At 45.1% G+C, this 18,087-nt stretch overlaps 1 protein-coding gene across 3 annotated transcripts in view; it reads left to right on the forward strand.

Moving 5' to 3' along the window:
• The window catches only part of LOC120935572 (splicing factor SWAP), a 173,254-nt gene that overhangs the window by 39,774 nt on the left and 115,393 nt on the right, over positions 1–18,087 (forward strand). For all 3 annotated transcript variants that reach the window (XM_040347622.1, XM_040347628.1, XM_040347634.1), the window contains 2 exons: positions 7,657–7,873; positions 10,731–10,862. In XM_040347622.1, the coding sequence (XP_040203556.1) occupies positions 7,657–7,873; positions 10,731–10,862 (349 nt within the window). The remainder of the gene's footprint in view (positions 1–7,656; positions 7,874–10,730; positions 10,863–18,087) is intronic.

Consider the following 18,087-nt stretch of genomic DNA (forward strand, 5'->3'; position numbering starts at 1 on the left):
CTGAATATTTCACTTAAAAAGGCTAATTCCTTGGCTGGATTCCTCTGAGTCACTGACCCAGAACAAGCCCACTGGTGGTGTTCTGACTTCTCCAGCTTAAATGTGCAACATGCTTGTTCTGAGTCTGTGCATCAGAAGTACTATAGTCAGTCACAGGAAAGTAGCATTTTCATAAAGAGGTCAACATAAAGAGCGTACGTATTTTTCTCATGCTGTGCAGTAGCCAATACCTATCATCTTATGCTTGTGCCTTGCTATTTTTATTCTTGAACATAAATTCCTGTTACATTGTCAAACTATATGTATTCTGTGAAATAATACTTGACAGATGTTGGTTTGCTGGCAGAATGCTTGTTCTGCAAATGTTAAATGGCTTTTAGAGGCCAGCAGACATACACGGTTAGTATTCAGTAGCCGAAAGGCTTCATTACACTAAGCTCATTTTGTCTGCCTTTTTCTCTTGACTGATTTAGTAAATGTGTTCTGTTGGGAGAACACTTATAAATCACATACTGTTTGTCTCTTATGAAGGGATGTGCTGACTTTGTAGACAACCACTTTGTGCTAAATGGGTGTGTTCTGGATCCCCAAAAGCCTCGTATGATACGATAACAGTCATCTTGTGGTATGGAATGGTTTATTGTAGCTGTGCTGACTGATTGCATTATTTATAAGTGCTATTAAACCCAAAAGTAATCATTTATTTTATTGCAACTTACGATTACTTCAATGTAACAGTTGTTTTAGTTTTTCTTTTTTTAGGCTTGTTATCCTTTCATCTGGTGATCCAGCCAGTAAGCTCTCCTTCAAATGTAGCAGCTAGTGTTGAAACAAATCATGCTTATGATTATTCTTAATTTATGTAAACCCTTTATCCCCAGAAAAAAAAACGGTCTGCAGTTACTGCTTTTGTAACTGAAGTGCGAGCTGGAGAATGGTGTTATTTAGGGTCTCTAAATCTGCTAGAACCTCTAACACTCCCCTTCCCTCCAGACTGACAGTGCTGCTGTCCAAAGGTTTCCCGTGTTCCTTCATCCAGAGTGGGGCCACTCCAATGCAAGATGTGTGTTTATCTCTTTTCTCTGTCTTGACATTTCCTTTAAATTTGTGTTTGTGTAATTTTGCTATATATATATATATATATATATATATATATATATATATATATATATATATATATATATATATATATATATATATATATATATATATATATATATATATATATATATATATATATATATATATATATACACACACATACACACACATACACACATACACACACATACACATACACATACACATACACACACTCACTGGCCACTTTATTAGGCAAACCTTGCCAGTACCAGGTTGGACCCTCTTTTGCCTTCAGAACGGCCTTATTTTTTCATGGCATAGATTCATCAAGGTGTCATCAGATGGTCCATACTGACATGATAGCATCATGCAGTTGCTGCTGATCAGCTGCACATCAATGATGCAAATCTCCCATTCTACCACATCCCAAAGGGGCTCTATTGGATTGAGATCTGTTGAATGTGGAGGCCATTGGAGTACAGTGACCTCATTGTCATGTTCAAGCAACCAGCTTGAGCTGCTGTTGTGAAAGGGGCCTTAGGATTAGAGTCATGCTCAGAGTCAAAGTCGGGGGCATGGTCTGAGCATGGTCGGGTGAGGATGCACAGTACACGAGTTCCCAGCTCATCTCCATCCCTAGACTGAATGTAGCTCTTGGGCGACAGCGCCATGCACCTGAGCAAACAGCGGGAGATTAAAACCTCCCACAAAGCAGCCATAACCAATAAAAATCAAACAGATGCAACTTTTTTTTTTCTGGCTACACGAGACGAGGTCCGGGGAGAGGCAGGATGGCGAGCATACGAAATCAGGACACCAGGATCTTACTTGTACAGGCAGAGCGGACTCCATTAGCTGTGATCGTGGATGTTCCCCGGGATGCCGGCGTCAGAGGGACAGCTGCTTTGGTATGATGGTGGGACGCCGTCCCGCTTAGAGGTCTGAAATCATTGATACAAGTGCTCCCAACAATGGCTGACGTAGTGGCACTGATCCATAGAGTGGAAGACGCTCATCATAAGAAAATGCAATTTATGCAGACAGAGCTGAAGACACTGACCTATCGTCTAATAGCTGATGAGACTGCACTAATATGCTGGAGCAAAGGGTGTCTTCCCTGGAGAGAGATATGATCTTACAGATGGTTGTTGCAACAGCACTACATGTGCAGATGGAAGATCGAAGCTGTCAGAACAATTTACGGCTATGGGGTCTCCCCGAAGCTACAGATCAGGAAAGCCTCCAGAACACAATGTTGTTTTTTCAAAAAATATTGACTGGAAATGTACCTCCCTAATATGGTGTTGGACAGGGTACATGGAGCATTAGGACCAAGGCCCCTGGTGTCTAGCCGCCCCCGTGATGCGATATGCCAATGAGTATTTTTACTTTCAAAATCTAATTTGTTTACAAGTTAAAATCAGTATTTTCTGCTAGACATTTATTTAGAACCTCCCATCCCCCCCCCCCCCCCCCCCCCCCCCCAAACATACATTTTTAGCAGAGGCCCTAGAGAATAAAATGGCGGTCGTTGCAATATTTTATGTCGCACTATTTGCGCGACGGTCTTTTAAACACAATTTTGGAGAAAAAACGAAACTGTAAAGTTAGCCCGATTTTTTTTTTTTTTTTTTTTTTTTGGGGTAAAATGTTGCAACACGAAAATCGTGATCTTTATTCCAAACAATGAAATCAAATTTTAGCCAGAATCGTGCAGCTCAAGGCTGTGGCATTTTAACAAAGCCCAATTGGTGTACTAAGGAGTCCAAAGTGTGGCAAGAAAACCCTTACACCATTGCACCACCAGCCTGAACCGTTGATACCAGGCAGGAGGGATCCATGCTTTCATGTTTATGCCAATTTCTGACCCTATCATCTGAATGTCGCAGCTGAAATCGAGACATCACACGAGGCAATGTTTTTCAAATCTTCTATTGTTCAATTTTGGTGAGCCTGTGCGAATTGTAGCCTCCGTTTCCTGTTCTTAGCTGACAGAAGTAGTACCCGGTGTGGTCTTCTGCTGCTGTAGCCCATCTGCTTCAAGGTTCAATGCGGTGTTCGTACAGTGATGGTATTCTGCATACCTTGGTTGTAACGAGTGGTTATTTGAGTTACTGTTGCCTTTCTATCATCTCAAACCATTCTCCTCTGACATCAACAAGGCATGTTTGTCCACACAACTGCCACTCACTGGATATTTTCTTTGGACCATTTTCTGTAAACTGTAGAGATGGCTGTGCGTCAAAATCCTAGTAGATCAGCAGTTTTTGAAATACTTGGAGCAGCCCGTCTGGCACTAACAACCATGCCACATTTAAAGTCACTTCAATCCCCTTTCTTTCCCATTCTGATGCTCGGTTTAAACTTCAGCAAATCATCTTCACCACGTCTAGATGACTAAATGCATTGAGTTGCTGCCATGTGATTGGCTGATTAGAAATTTGTGTTACCAAGCAATTGAACCTGATAAAGTTGCCGGTGAGTGTGTGTTTTGTGTATAGGAGACTAATTACTGTATTTATCAGCATATAACATGCACTCCAATTTTAAGAGGGGAGTTTAGACCCCTTTCGCACTGAAGCGATTTTACTGCGTTTTAGCGTTAAAAATAGCGCTATTAAAACGCTCATAAAATGCTCTCCATGCATCTCAATGGACCCTTTCACACTGAGTCCTGCAAGCAGCATCGTTGGAGCAGCTTTTGGGCGCTGGAAAAAACGCTCCAAAAACACCCCTCTCCATTGAAATGAATTGAAAACGCTGTAAAAATGCCTTACCCTTTCACACTGAGGCACTGCAAAAACGCCCTAAAACTTTAGGGTCTTACTGGTTCTTTACCAGCACATTGGGATTACAGATGAGGCTTCGCTCGAAAAACGCCCCAGTGTGAAAGGGGCTTTAATGGAAAAAAAAATCACAGCCCCCTTTACAGCACACAGTCCCCTTCTCCAGTACACAGCCCCCCATCCAGTATACAGCCCCCCATCCAGTATACAGCCCCCTCCCTGCACTCCCAGTCTCCTGGGACAGCACTGCCAGCATACTCTGCAGTTAAGAAATAAATCACTGCCAGCTCTTTCCACACTGCTTTTCCTGTGTCACTCCTATTCCATATAACTTCAATTGCTCTGCTTTTTCACTGACCTGGTCACATGACTGCTCTCCCCTGTCATTACACAGATGGTCATGCGACCGCTCTCCACCTCCAATCTAAAGCTACACTCGGAGGAGAGCAGCCAGAAAAAACTGAGCTATTGAGTTATTTACAAGTTTCGTTTTATAATGACACAAACGCAGGAGGAGCGGTGAAGGTGAAGGGGCTGGCAAGAGATTTTTTTTTCTCAACTTTAAACTATGCAGGTTGCGCTGTCCCAGGGCCAGGAGAGGCGGGACAGCCAGCCTGACCCCCCCCCCCCCCTTTCCCAATGGGTGGCTCCTGGGGCCAACCGCCCGATCCCCCACCCCCTGTTGGTAAAACATGATATTGGCGTATAAAACGCAGGCACTGTTTACCCTCTGTTTCAGGGGGGAAAAGTGTTTCATACACCGATAAATACAGTAGTTGTGAGTTTATGCTTTGTATTTCAAAGATCTATATCAGGGATATGCAATAAGCGGACCTCCAGCTGTTGCAGAACTACAAGTACCATGAGGCATAGCAAGACTCTGACAGCCACAAGCATGACACCCAGAGGGAGAGGCATTATGGGACTTGTAGTTTTGCAACAGCTGGAGGTCCGCTAATTGCATATCCCTGATCTATATGTTATTAGACAAGTTATTGTGTGCGTTTTTAAAGTAGATCCTTATAGCAGAGCTTCTCTTCAGTTTTTGAGCTGACTTGCACTGCACAACTTTCCCAATAGCATTTCTCTACAGTACTACAGCTGCTTCATTTTTCATTAGGACTATATCATAGAATTCTGGGAGGTACTATTCTGACCAGGTCCTTTTTTTTAACTTGGCTTGAAATGCTCTATGGTAGCTTTCAGATCTGGGAATTGGCTTTATGGCATCCATATCTTTGGAGAGTTGTGTAAAAATGAATGAAGAAGATTCAAAGAAGCCAGGTGATAGATGCAGCTGCACAACAAGCATATACATTTCACACAATTTGTTGGGGGGGAAAAAATTTGGCAAATGTTTGAGATTGCTTTACTATTAACTATACTATTAACTAATCCAAACCAATTTAAAGTTTTCACAGTGTTCTTGTAATCAGTTTGTATAACCTCTTCTAAGACTCGATTCACATCTATGTGTGTTGCTTTTGAGCGTTTCTGTGGTGCTTTTTGTGGCTTTTTTGTGGTGCTTGCTGCGTTTTTGGACACACATTTTTACTGCTTTTATACTGTACTGCTTTTTTTTTTGTTTTTTTCTATTTTTTTTACAGCTGGTTTCCACAGCACCGTGCCCCCCCCCCCCCCATGTTGATGGGGACAAGGGCCTCTTTCCAACAACGCTTGCCCGGTGGTTGTCTGGGTCTGCAGGTGGGGGGCTTATCGGAATCTTAACCACTTCCATACAGGGCACTTATACACCTTCCCGCCCAGACCAATTTTTAGCTTTCAGCGCTGTTGCACTTTGAATGACAATTGCGCAGTCATGCTACACTGTACCCAAACTAAATTTATCATTTTGTACCCACAAATAGAGCTTTCTTTTGGTGGTAATTGATCAGCTCTGGGATATTTATTTTCTGCAAAAAAAAATAGGTGGCACTGATGTGGTGGCATTGATGGGCACTAATATGCGGCACGGATGGGCACTGATAGGCGGCATGGATGGGCTTGGATAGGCGGCACGGACGGGCACGGATAGGCGGCACGGACGGGCACTGATAGGCGGCATGGATGGGCACTGATAGGTGGCACGGATGGGCATAGATGGACACTATTGTATGTGTTGTACTAATGGATGCCAATCAGTGCCAAACAATGCCTGCCAATCAGTGATGCCCATTGTGGGCACTGATTGCCATCCATTGCGCCACTGATTGGCATCCATTTTTTGTGTCCTCCTCATCCCTGGTGGTCTAGGGTGGCATCCTTTTTATTTTTTATTTTTTTTTATATCCCTGGTCTATATGGTCATCCCTGGTGGTCCAGTGGGCATCCTCGGGGGGGGGGGGGGGGCTGTGCTGATAATCGATCAGCACAAACCCCCCCGTCACAGGAGCAGCCGATCGGCTCTCCTCTACTCGCGTCTGAGTGAGAAAAAGCCGATTACCGGCTTTTCCCGTTTACATCGTGATCAGCCGTGATTAGACACGGCTGATCACATGGTAAAGAGTCTCCGTGAGAGACTCTTTACCTTGATCGGTGTTGCCGGGTGTCAGACTGACACCCTGCAACAACGATCGCTACGATGCGCGCCCCCGGGGGCGCGCAGCGGCTCAGAATCCTGAGGACGTCCTATGACGTCCAGTCAGGATTCTACAACCACTTTGCCGATGTCATTGGCGGGCGGCAAATGGTTAAAGAAAGGGGCCCCCCATATCCCAGCCTCCCCCTATGTGAGTGAGTATGGGTTACATTGTACCCCTACCCATTCACCCAAAAAAAAGTGTAGTGTGAAAAAATACAGTAGACAGTGTTTTTTTTTTTTTTTTTGTTTTTTTTATAGCTAACCATTCTTTTTTTTTTTACATTCAACGGTGAACCCCGCTGACAGCTGATGACTCATCGGTTGTTAATGACGCGGCGGCCGGCTTCTTGGCCCCCTCCTTAGCAACCAGTTCTATACGGTGAATGTACAGCTAAAAAAAAAAAAAAAAAAAATCTAATCGCGGCACTTGCATTTTGGATGCAGGTCCATTGAATTCCATTACATGCAAAACATTGCATTTTGCAGGAAAAAAAAGTCCCTTTCCAAAATCGCAGAGGCACAAAAATGCATTGGTGTGAACATGTTCCATAGGAAACCATGGTAAACAATGTCCCTGCATTTCTACAAAAAAAACGCATTGGTGTAAATCGAGCCTAACTGGTTGTCTCGTATATTGACTCAATTGTGCCAGCATTATAGAGGCGTTGTGTGAACAGATTCAGTAATCCTTTTTAAAATGCAGAGAATCAAATCAGGAGTTCATAACTGTAGACGCTGGAAAACTTTCAACTAATAGCTTTAACTGATGTATAGCTTAGAAAATTACATATAGTGAAAGTGGTTGTAGCCCTAAAAAACTAAAATCATGACCTTTTAAAGCATGATAAACTGCACAGTGCTTGTGCTATATAATTCCTGTGTTCCCCTGTCTGCGGACCACGGTAATCATGGCTGCTGGTGCCTGATTACTGTGGTCTGTTTGCATGCCTCTGTCAGCCCGTTGATCTCCTCTCCCCCCTTGGGAGGCAAGAAATGATTTTGATAGGGTAGATCTATCACATTTGTTTACAAATTCAATTACGAATTGTTGAAAAAAACAGATTATGGCTTGCAACTGAAGTAATGCAAACCTGTGGCATTAATTTTTTTAAGTTCTTCTAGGTTTAAGACAGATGGTTCTGTATGTTAAAAAGAATTGTGAAATATTGAAGTGAATAAATTTGATTTTTTTCTATTTCTTTGCAGCAACTGTGCCATCTGCATATTATAATTACTACATGCTACCTGATGGAACTTACTGTTTTGCACCTCCCCCACCAGGAATGGATGCCAGTTATAGTTCAATACCTGCTGGGGAAAATGCAACAAAAGAAGCTGCTATACCTCCACCATCCACCATCTTGCCACCTCTAAGCAGCAGTGATGACAGCAACAAGGTACCTGCTGGTTTAAGTGCAACAAGGTAAAGATATTTTATAAGGTCAAATCACTTCTCTGGAATTTTGCAAAAAATTTTTTTTTAAAAGCTGTAATTCTTTTCTTCTGATTTTAGTTTTGATTTTTCTCCATCCTCCAATGAGACACACAGTAATTCAGAAAGTCTGGTTATAATGCCACCTACAGGGGGGTTTAACATCGTCCAACAGAAAAGTTGTAAGCCAGCCCCAGTGCAACCCCTCCTCTATTCAGCTAGCTGTCGTTTTTTTGCAAGTGTCCTAGGAGGTTGACTACCTTTTTTATTTATCTCTGTTGAGCAAGTTTCTAAGTATTTTTTGCTAGCCTTTTCGCTTTGTGGTATTATTCTCTTGTTAAATTCAAGCAAGCTTATGTGTTTTTCTTTCTTGGTGATGTCAATCAAGATTCCTTGAGCTGGTTTTGCATAGCAGCTATACAGTTTGGCAATTCTTCAACAATAGCTTTGAAAGCTGTACCAAACCCACTGGAATGTATGTGCAGAGAAAGTCTGCAATGTGACCATTGGGAACTCTGCTCTGCATTGTGGGGCTTCCCAGACCCTGAGCCCCATGAGCGGTTTCTAGGTCAACAGCCATGGCCCAGCCCCCAGGTGTGATCCTGTTTTTGAAGACTCTGTATGTAAGACCAGTCAGACGGGAGGAGCTACCTCTCTGTTTACACTGTTGGGCCCTTTTAAAATGCCCACCATCGCTAGTTTACTGCTCGAAGGGATAAGGCTAAGAGGTCAAGTGCTGATATTATTTGCTAGGTTGGAGTTCTGTGTGTGTGTTGAAGGAAAGAAAATTCCATAGTGTATGGCCTACCTTATAGGAATTCATGTGGCTGTGTGAGTGTGCAGTAGAGAGACTGTACTTCAGAATAAGGAATTTACAGTAAGTCAAACAAAATTGCCATATCTTTTGCATTGCTTTATTTATTGGAAGCAAATCGGTTACTGCTCAACAAGCCAGATGAAGAGACATCACTTTCAAAATAATAGTTTATGTTTTTAGGAAATAATAATTATGTTTGCTTTTCAGGATATCTTCCCACTTTCATCTAACAAGCTCAGACGTTATTATTAGCAAAGTTGTTGCTCTAGCATTCAGTATGCTGTTGTGTCAATTATCCCAGAGACATTTTAATTTGGTGGGACTCATCAAAAACATATATATTCTGGCTTCTTATCTTTCTGCCATAAAGTTCAATCCATTTAAAGTGACCCTGTGCCCAGACTATGCATTCTAAAGTATTTACACATTATCTTCAAGCAGTGCAGTTAAAGCACATTAAGCACTTGAGTACCAGACTGCAATACCTTTTTATTACTCATGCAACACTTCTATCCAAATTAATTTATATATTGGTGGTATTTAACCCCTTCACACCATCGGTGCACAAATATGCGGTCTCTCAGCGGGTGGGATGAACGTTCAGCGGCCGCATATATGGATACCAGAATGTTAACAGGGTTGTGCTGAGAGTGTGCACGCGCTACCGGCACAGTCACGGCTATTCGTTTCTAGCCGCCCCCTCGCGATCGCTCCCTGGAGCTGAAGAACGGGGAGAGCTGTATGTAAACACGGTTTCCCCGTGCTTCACTGTGGCGGTGCATCGATCGAGTGATCCCTTTTATAGGGAGACTCGATCGATGATGTCAGACCTACAGCCACACCCCCCTACAGTTGTAAACACACACTAGGTGAACCCTAACTCCTACAGCGCCCCCTGTGGTTAACCCCCAAACTGCAACTGTCATTTTCACAATAAACAATGCAATTTAAATGCATTTTTTGCTGTGAAAATGACAATGGTCCCAAAAATGTGTCAAAATTGTCCGAAGTGTCCGCCATAATGTCGCAGTCACGAAAAAAATCGCTGATCACCGCCATTAGTAGTAAAAAAAATTAATTTATAAAAATGCAATAAAACTATCCCCTATTTTGTAAACGCTATAAATTTTGCGCAAACCAATCGATAAACGCTTATTACGATTTTTTTTACCAAAAGTAGGTAGAAGTATACGTATCGGCCTAAACTGAGGGAAAAAAAATTATATATGTTTTTGGGGGATATTGAAGTAAAAAATTGAATTTTTTTCAAAATTGTCGCTCTATTTTTGTTTATAGTGCAAAAAATAAAAACCGCAGAGGTGATCAAATACCACCAAAAGAAAGCTCTATTTGTGGGGGAAAAAAAGACGCCAATTTTGTTTGAGAGCCACGTCGCACGACCGCGCAATTGTCAGTTAAAGCGACGCAGTGCCGAATTGTAAAAACCCCTTGGGTCATTTAGCAGCATATTGGTCCGGTCCTTAAGTGGTTAAACATTTTTTCTATATTTTCTATATTGTCCATGAGACACCCTAGCTTTTTTTTACTAGGGAAAATTTGAGAAGTATATTATTTTTAATTTCTATCAACAAACTCTTCTTAGTCAAGACATCTATTACACTGCTTGAGCTGGTCTCTATCTCGTTCCACTAATCTGCAGTAGAGCTGCAAGATTAATCGTCAAAAAAATTTGATCTCGATTCATCTAGCATTTCCACAATTCATGTAAACGCAGCACATGAAAGTTTTATCATATAACAGACACTTTTGCAGACAACATTATGAAACATCCAATCACTTCCTGGGGCCAGGGTGCCCGTGAATTAATCATGGACGCTGACGGGCCAGAGATTTAGCGCCCCGCAGGTTGCCGACCTCTGACATACTTTAACATAGAACATGAAGAAGCCATTAGTTATCATTTTAAGTTTTTTTTTCTTTCTTTCTTCTGTGAAATTTTGTAAGGAAAATGTGCAGTTGGAATTTAAAGATGTGTATGTGTAATTGTCTGTTTTTATTTTTTTATTCCAGCACACTTGCGCCAGTCGTGGCAATTATTCCGCCACCTCCTGATATCCAACCTGTGATTGATAAGCTTGCTCAGTATGTGGCACGGAATGGAATTAAGTTTGAGACTAGTGTCCGAGCAAAGAATGATTCAAGGTTAGTTCTGCTAAGTGTTTTTTCATTTTTTTCATATCTGTATGAAGCACTTATGGAGAACTCGTATACAAATATATTGCTAGTGTGTTTTCTCTTTCGTTCATGGACGGACACAGCCTTAATCTTGACTTAGTGGGTATTAGCCTTCCTTTAGGAGTTGACTAGGCAGAAACTTATATAAAAGGTTAACTTATCATACACACTATAGCCCCGCCCATGGGGCAGGCCCTCTGGGTATAACCCCTCTCTCTGCATCTCGCAGATCAGTTTTTTTCTGCCTAGTTTCAGGAGAAGACATGGCTCCCTTCAGGCCCATGGCTTGGAGGCTGTTAGTTCAAGATCCTGGATCTTTATTTATTTTCCCTGCGATCTTCGATCAACTGCCGACTGGGCGACAGGCTGGATCTTGGATCCTTGTATTCTTCCCAGTTTCGGCCATCGAGCGTGTGCCGACCGTAGCTGCGCGCTGGGTCGTCCACGACATGCCCGTCGCTCTACGGGTGGCCGGTGAGCTATACGCTTCAGGGCTTGCATACCGGTCTGCAGGGCCGAGTCGCAGTAGCCTGGCCGACGGTCATCTCCATTACCATGCGGAAGATGCACTGTCCAGAATGCTTCCAGCATAAAACCACAGGAGGGTAAGTACTACTACCTTGCTTCGGCAAGAAAACAAAGCTGGGCATCCCTGGAGAGGTGAGTAAAGGGCTTTATATTTCCCTTCTCCCCTCTTTCCCCTTCCCTCCTCCCTAGACTGCTGAGGTGGGGGTTGCCCTGGGAGCCCCACCTGAGAACCAATATAAGGTATAAGTGCATAGATATTGCTTACCTGTGTCCATGTTGTCAGCTACTGCCTCCCTCTTTCAATATAGAGAGCTGCATAAGAGTTTCTGCTGCTGTGTGTTTGGACCATGCTGGATTGTTTGTATACCTGTCTGCCATTTTCTTGTAGCTTCCACACAGAGCTCGGCGGCCATACTTATGGGGTCTATATGCTCTATGGCGGCCATTTTCTTGTATCCGCCCAGCACTGGAGGTGTTGCTCACGACGCCCGGGGGGGGGGGCTGTACCGCATCTCCCGGCCGCTCAGAGGCCTGCGCGGTGCGCCCCAAGAAGGGCGCTTAGAACGGCTATCCTCCAGCAGCATTTCCCCATGAAACTGGGGCCTCTAGCATCCTGCTCGGCGGCCATTTTGTAGACAAGTATTACAGCACTGGTGGCCATGCTTTGGAGCCTTGGTATACTTGATCTTTAGCGCCTTAACGACGGCCATCTTATAAATTTAGCAGCCAAACAGACACACGCTGCTGACTAGCAAACAAGCTGATAAATTGTTTTATTTCCAATCGCTAAGTAATTTTTTAATTTTAATACTTTTTAGTAATTTTGTATCTTGATTGTGTATTGGGGAATTTTATATGAATTTTTATATGAATTATTTATGAAATAATTTTTTATATATGATAGAAGATTGGTTTTTGTATATGATTCTGTATGGATTACATATGAATTTTATATGAATTTTAATTTAATCTATATACTGTATATTATATACTGTTCTAATATGCTGGTATTGACGGATTGAGATATTATCTTTTATTGGTAATTTGTTCTGTGCTGCGAGATATGGCAAATTTTGCTATGTTAGGCAGTAAATGAATGTCCTTGGTGTCATTCACAATATTTATTTGTTAGTGAGAAGGCGACCGTGGCTGATGTCACTTAAATCTGATTATATTTATTAATTAGTATTAATTTTTCTAAAGAATATTGTATCTGCCCCCTCCTTTTCACTTTATGTTGAGCATAGAGTTGTTTTCGGTCTGCTTGGCAATTTGTTAAGTATGACCGGCCGTCTTCTATTATATAGACACAAGATGGCGCTGTTGGCAGGTCTTTATTTGTTGTGCTAGGTTGCCGAGGCAACGGCATACTATATAACACGCAGGGGGACGCACACGTTATCTCCCCACCCTATGCTGATGAAGTCCCGCCTATTGGGACGTAACGTACGAAAGGGGGAGGAGTTACGTGACGTCACCCGCGCTCGCCGTCTCACATGCTGGTTTGTGAACAGATCGTAGAATCGGAAGCCTGCAGCTCCGATATATGCTATTGATGCTTCACACTCGGCTTTGAGTGCCACTAATTGTAAGTTGTTACCTGTTTTTTGATAAATACCTAGTTTTACCAGACAGAGAGCACTAGTCTGTTTCCTCTCTCATTCACATATACCCTCCTGCTGATCTGGAAATTGGCTGAACCGAGTTGCTGGTTAGCTGCCTGCCTATTGGGATTCAAAGGTTTTTTGCTCACACCTGGGAGGTGTAACACGCTTTGTGACCTAGCCATGGTCGAATGGCTAAGGTGAGAGGCCATCTATCTATTTAGTTAACCGGTGGAGGATTCTTTACCTGTGGATCACAGAATTTCTGATTTACTGCACTTAATCACTTTACATTGGAGCACCATTTGGATTTTTTCACTTGTGCACTATATGGACTTTCTTCAATATTTGATTATAATTATTGTCTTAGATTTTATTTTGGCGCTGCACTATTTTATACACTATAAAACAAGCTGATAAGGCAGCAGCCTTGTAGATAGCAGCCATTCAGCAGACTGACAGTTATATTCAGCGGACAAGAAGCAGCCCAGCTAAGCGGCACTGCACTTCTGGTTCCAGGGTGTTGAGTCCTCTGGGGGGTACCCCTCATCTCTGCTGCAGTTAGGAGGATGGGTTGTCCACCTTGCTTGGAATCCCTGTGTCAAGCGTGTGGGCAGCATGGCGTCAAACAGATGTTTCTTTCCCTGAAACACCTGAGCTGGCAATTGATGCCCCTGTACACGATGTATCGGTGGACGCTATGTCGGCAATCCTGGCCTTCATTGCCAAGGTGGAATCAGCACGTGGAAGAACGGGGGCTAGAAAGCGCTTCCTCCCCCCGCCATCGTCTGGAGACAACTCCGATACGGAGCCAGGTCTAGCTACCACTCAGGACCCTGACTCTGAGGTATCTGACGGTGCAGACCTAGAGCGGCCAGACAGTGAGGATGACTCTGGACCCAGGTCAGCTCACGAGAAGGCTCTGGTGAATGACCTTATCACCGCAGTGCGAGATACCCTAAAGATAGAGGGGTCTGTAGAAGCAACAGAAGCGCCGGTCCCCTTTGGGTTCCGTAAAGCGAATCGCACTGCTAAGGTGTTCCCTTGTGTGTCTTATTTAGACAAACTTTTATACAAGGAATGGGACAGACCACAAAAGACCTTTTTATGTACCTAAAAAAACTAGCGGTACGTTACCCACTGGAGGAGAGTTTCTTAAAGAAATGGAACTCGCCCCCTACAGTGGACCCTCCTGTGTCCAGACTAAACAAGCTGACCACCCTTCCGGTGGAGGGGGCTCCTTCCTTCAATGACCCGGCGGACAAGAAGGCAGAGTCAATATCCCGTAACCTATACACTGTAGTAGGTTCAGCGGTATGCCCAACCATAGTTTGGGCTCTGGTGTCCCAGACACTCACGGAGTGGGCAAAGTTACTGCTCAATGGGTTACAAACACATCACGCTTCCACTTACAAGGTAGCCCTAGCGGAACAACTGGTACAGGGCCTGAAATTCGTGTGTGAATCAGCCTTGGACACTATTCCTCTGCTCAGGCTGTTGTGTTACGCCGTCTACTGTGGTTGAAGAATTGGTCGGCGGACCAAGCTTCCAAGAAGGCCCTAATGGACCTGCCCTTTTAAGGCAATGGACTCTTTGGAGCTTGCCTGGATGCCATTATTAAGGATGCCACAGGAGGTAAGAGCACCTTGCTCCCACAGACCTATAAGGGGAAGGAGCCACGTCGGCGACAGGGGCCCTTCTTTACTGCACCCAAGCGTTTTTTTTGCCCGCCCAGCACTGCGGGAAGAAAACTACAGGCCAATAAAACTCCTGCTCAGGGACAGAGACAACCCTGGTTTCGCAAACCCGTTAAGGCCACGTCCGCATGAAGGTGCGCCCCCACCCATCTCTCGGGTAGGGGAACGTCTTCGCAAATTCGTGACCCGGTGGATATCTCGGATTCTTGACCGGTGGGTTTGCGAGGTAGTCTCATCAGGGTACAAGATAGAGCTCCTATCTTGCCCACCAAACAGATTTTTTCCCTCCAACCTTCAGCTATTACCGGCTCGTCGGGAAGCCCTAGATGGGGCAATTCAAGACCTGCTGGAACGTGGGGTGGTTATTCCTGTCCCAGTACAAGATCGGTTTCAGGGGTTTTACTCCAATCTGTTCATTGTACCAAAGAAGGAGGGCGTTCGTCCTATCCTGGACCTCAGGGCCTTCAATTGCTTTGTGAAGGTTCAAGGATTCCGGATGGCATCAATCTGCTCTGTTGTGTCTACCCTCCAGCCGGGGGACTTTCTGGCATCCTTGGACATCAGGGATGCCTATCTACATGTCCCCATATGCACAAAACATCAAACTTCTGCGCTTTGCGGTCGGGGAAGACCACTATTAGTTTGTGGCTTTCCCCTTTGGCCTGGCATCGGCACCAAGAGTCTTCACAAAGGTGATTGCCCCAATTCTCGCCCTACTAAGACAACGTGGCATCGTTATCGTGGGCTACTTGGATGACCTTCTTCTGAGGGCCCCTTCAGCCTCAGAATTTGAGGAGAGCGTGTCTATAACATGTCAGACCCTCAGACATTTTGGGTGGCTTCTGAACATTCAGAAATCAGTAATGATACCAACTCAACGCCTAGTGTTTCTGGGATTGATCCTAGACTCAGAGGCAAGGGTGTTCTTCCCTGTGGAAAAATTGCAGACCCTTTGGACTGCGGTGTGGCAGTTGACGTCCCAGAAATGGTCGTCACTCCGTTTCTGCATGCGAGTCCTGGGCCTCATGGTGGCCTCCTTCGAGGCGGTACCATATGCGCAATCTCACACGCGAGTATTACAGAAGGAAATTCTGTCCAGGTGGGACAAGTGCCCATCATCCCTGGATTACCAGATCCAGGTGAGCCCACCTGGTCAGGGCCTCCCTGGTTTGGTGGCTGACGTCACTGGCACTTCTGTCCGGATAGTCGTTCGTTCCTTATCACTGGACAGTCATCACGACAGACACCAGCCTTATCGGGTGGGGGGGGAGTCTGGGGTTCCAGTCAGCCCCGGGGTCGATGGACCCCGTAGGATTCCCACCAGGCGATCAATGTCCTGGAACTTCGGGCGATCAGGCTGTGCCTCGCCGCATGGTCTCCGACTACAGGGGCGACCAGTCAGGATCCAGTCGGACAACTCCACGGCGGTAGCATATGTCAACCATCGAGGAGGGACAAGAAGCTTGGCTGCAGCATCAGAAGCCGCGCACATTCTAAGGTGGGCAGAAAGGAGCATATTGGCATTGTCGGCCATATACATTCCGGGTGTGGAAAACTGGCAGGCGGACTACCTGAGTCGCCAGTCGTTGGACCAGGGAGAATGATCTCTGCACCCGGAGGTGTTTCAGCTCCTTTGCCAGAGATGGGGCATGCCAGACGTAGACCTTCTGGCATCTCGACTCAATCGGAAGGTATTGAGGTTTGTGGCCAGGTCGAAGGACCCATGGGCAGACACCACAGATGTGTTGGTGGCGCCGTGGAGTCAGTATCAGCTAATCTATTCCTTCCCTCCTCTAAAGCTCCTGCCTCTTCTACTTCGCAGAGTAAAGGCAGAAAGGATTCCAATGATCCCAATCGCCCTGGATTGGCCTGGGCGCCCTTGGTACGCCAATCTAGTGCGGCTAGTAGCAGACGTCCCTTGGCGTCTACCGCAGAGAAAGGACCTGTTGTCACAAGGTCCCATACTGCATCCTACTTTACAGTCTCTGGCTTTAATGGCATGGCTATTGAAAGCCAGGTACTAAGAGACCGGGGCCTATCGGATTTGGTAATTTCTACCATGAGAAGGGCTAGGAAGTTATCCTCTAGAAGGATTTATTATCGCACTTTGAGAGCTTACTTGGCACTTTGCGAATAAATGAAGTGGAATCCACGAACTTATTTTGTGTCCAGGATACTGCTGTTCTTACAGTGCGGGGTGGACCAAAAGCTTGCCTTAAGCATGATTAAGGGGCAGACATCTGCCCTGGCTGTTTTCTTTCAGCGACCCCTGGCGACTCACTCTCTAGTGAGAACATTTGTACAGGGGGTTCGGCATGTGGCCCCTCCGGTCCGTCCTCCACTACCTCCGTGGGACCTAAACCTGGTTCTCTCTGTGCTTCAGAAGACACCGTTTGAAAAAATTGGGGAGATTCACTTATTGACACTTTCTCAGAAGGTGGCCTTTTTGGTGGCGGTCACGTCAGTTAGACGAGTCTCTGAGCTGGCCGCCTTATCATGTAGGGCTCCCTACCTAATCTTCCACAAGGATAAGGTGGTGCTGCGTCCGCAGCCATCTTTTCTACCTAAGGTCGTCTCGGCCTTCCATCTCAATGAGGACATTGTACTTCCATCCTTGTGTCCTAGCCCGTCTCACCATAGGGAGACGGCGTTGCATTCCTTGGACGTTGTCCGAGCCCTGAGAATATATTTAGCTGCCACTGCTCCGTTCCGGAGGTCAGACTCACTGTTTGTTTCGGTGGCTGGGCCCAACAAGGGCCTAGCGATCTCATCAGCCACCATCTCTAGGTGGATCCGATAGACAGTAATTCAGGCTTACGCCTTAAGGGGTCGGGCGCCCCCCTTTCCTATCACAGCGCATTCGACCAGGGCAATAGGTGCTTCCTGGGCTTTCCGACATCAAGCGTCTGTTTCCCAGGTGTGTAAGGCGGCGACTTGGTCGTCCGCTCACACTTTCACCAAATTCTATAAGGTTGATGTGAGTGCATCTTCAGATGCTTCTTTTGGCCGCAAAGTTTTGCAGGTGGCCGTTTAGAGTTGCAACTCCTCAGTGGAGGAGCTCTGTTGTTTTGGGGTGAAGTTGACGCTGCTTTGGGACGTCCCACTAAGTCAAAATTAAGGCTGTGTCCGTCCATGAACGAAAGAGAAAATAGTATTTTATGCTCACCTTAAATCTCTTTCTCTGAGTTTATGGACGGACACAGCACCCTCCCCTCCTTTTTATGTTTGTACTACTTTTTGACGAACTGATCTGCGAGATGCAGAGAGAGGGGTTATACCCGTGGGCGGGGCTATAGGGTGTATGATAAGTTAACCTTTTATATAAGTTTCTGCCTAGTCCACTCCTAAAGGAAGGCTAATACC

Source organism: Rana temporaria, chromosome 1 (assembly GCF_905171775.1).
Source record: "Rana temporaria chromosome 1, aRanTem1.1, whole genome shotgun sequence".
Classification (NCBI taxonomy): Eukaryota; Metazoa; Chordata; class Amphibia; order Anura; family Ranidae; genus Rana; species Rana temporaria.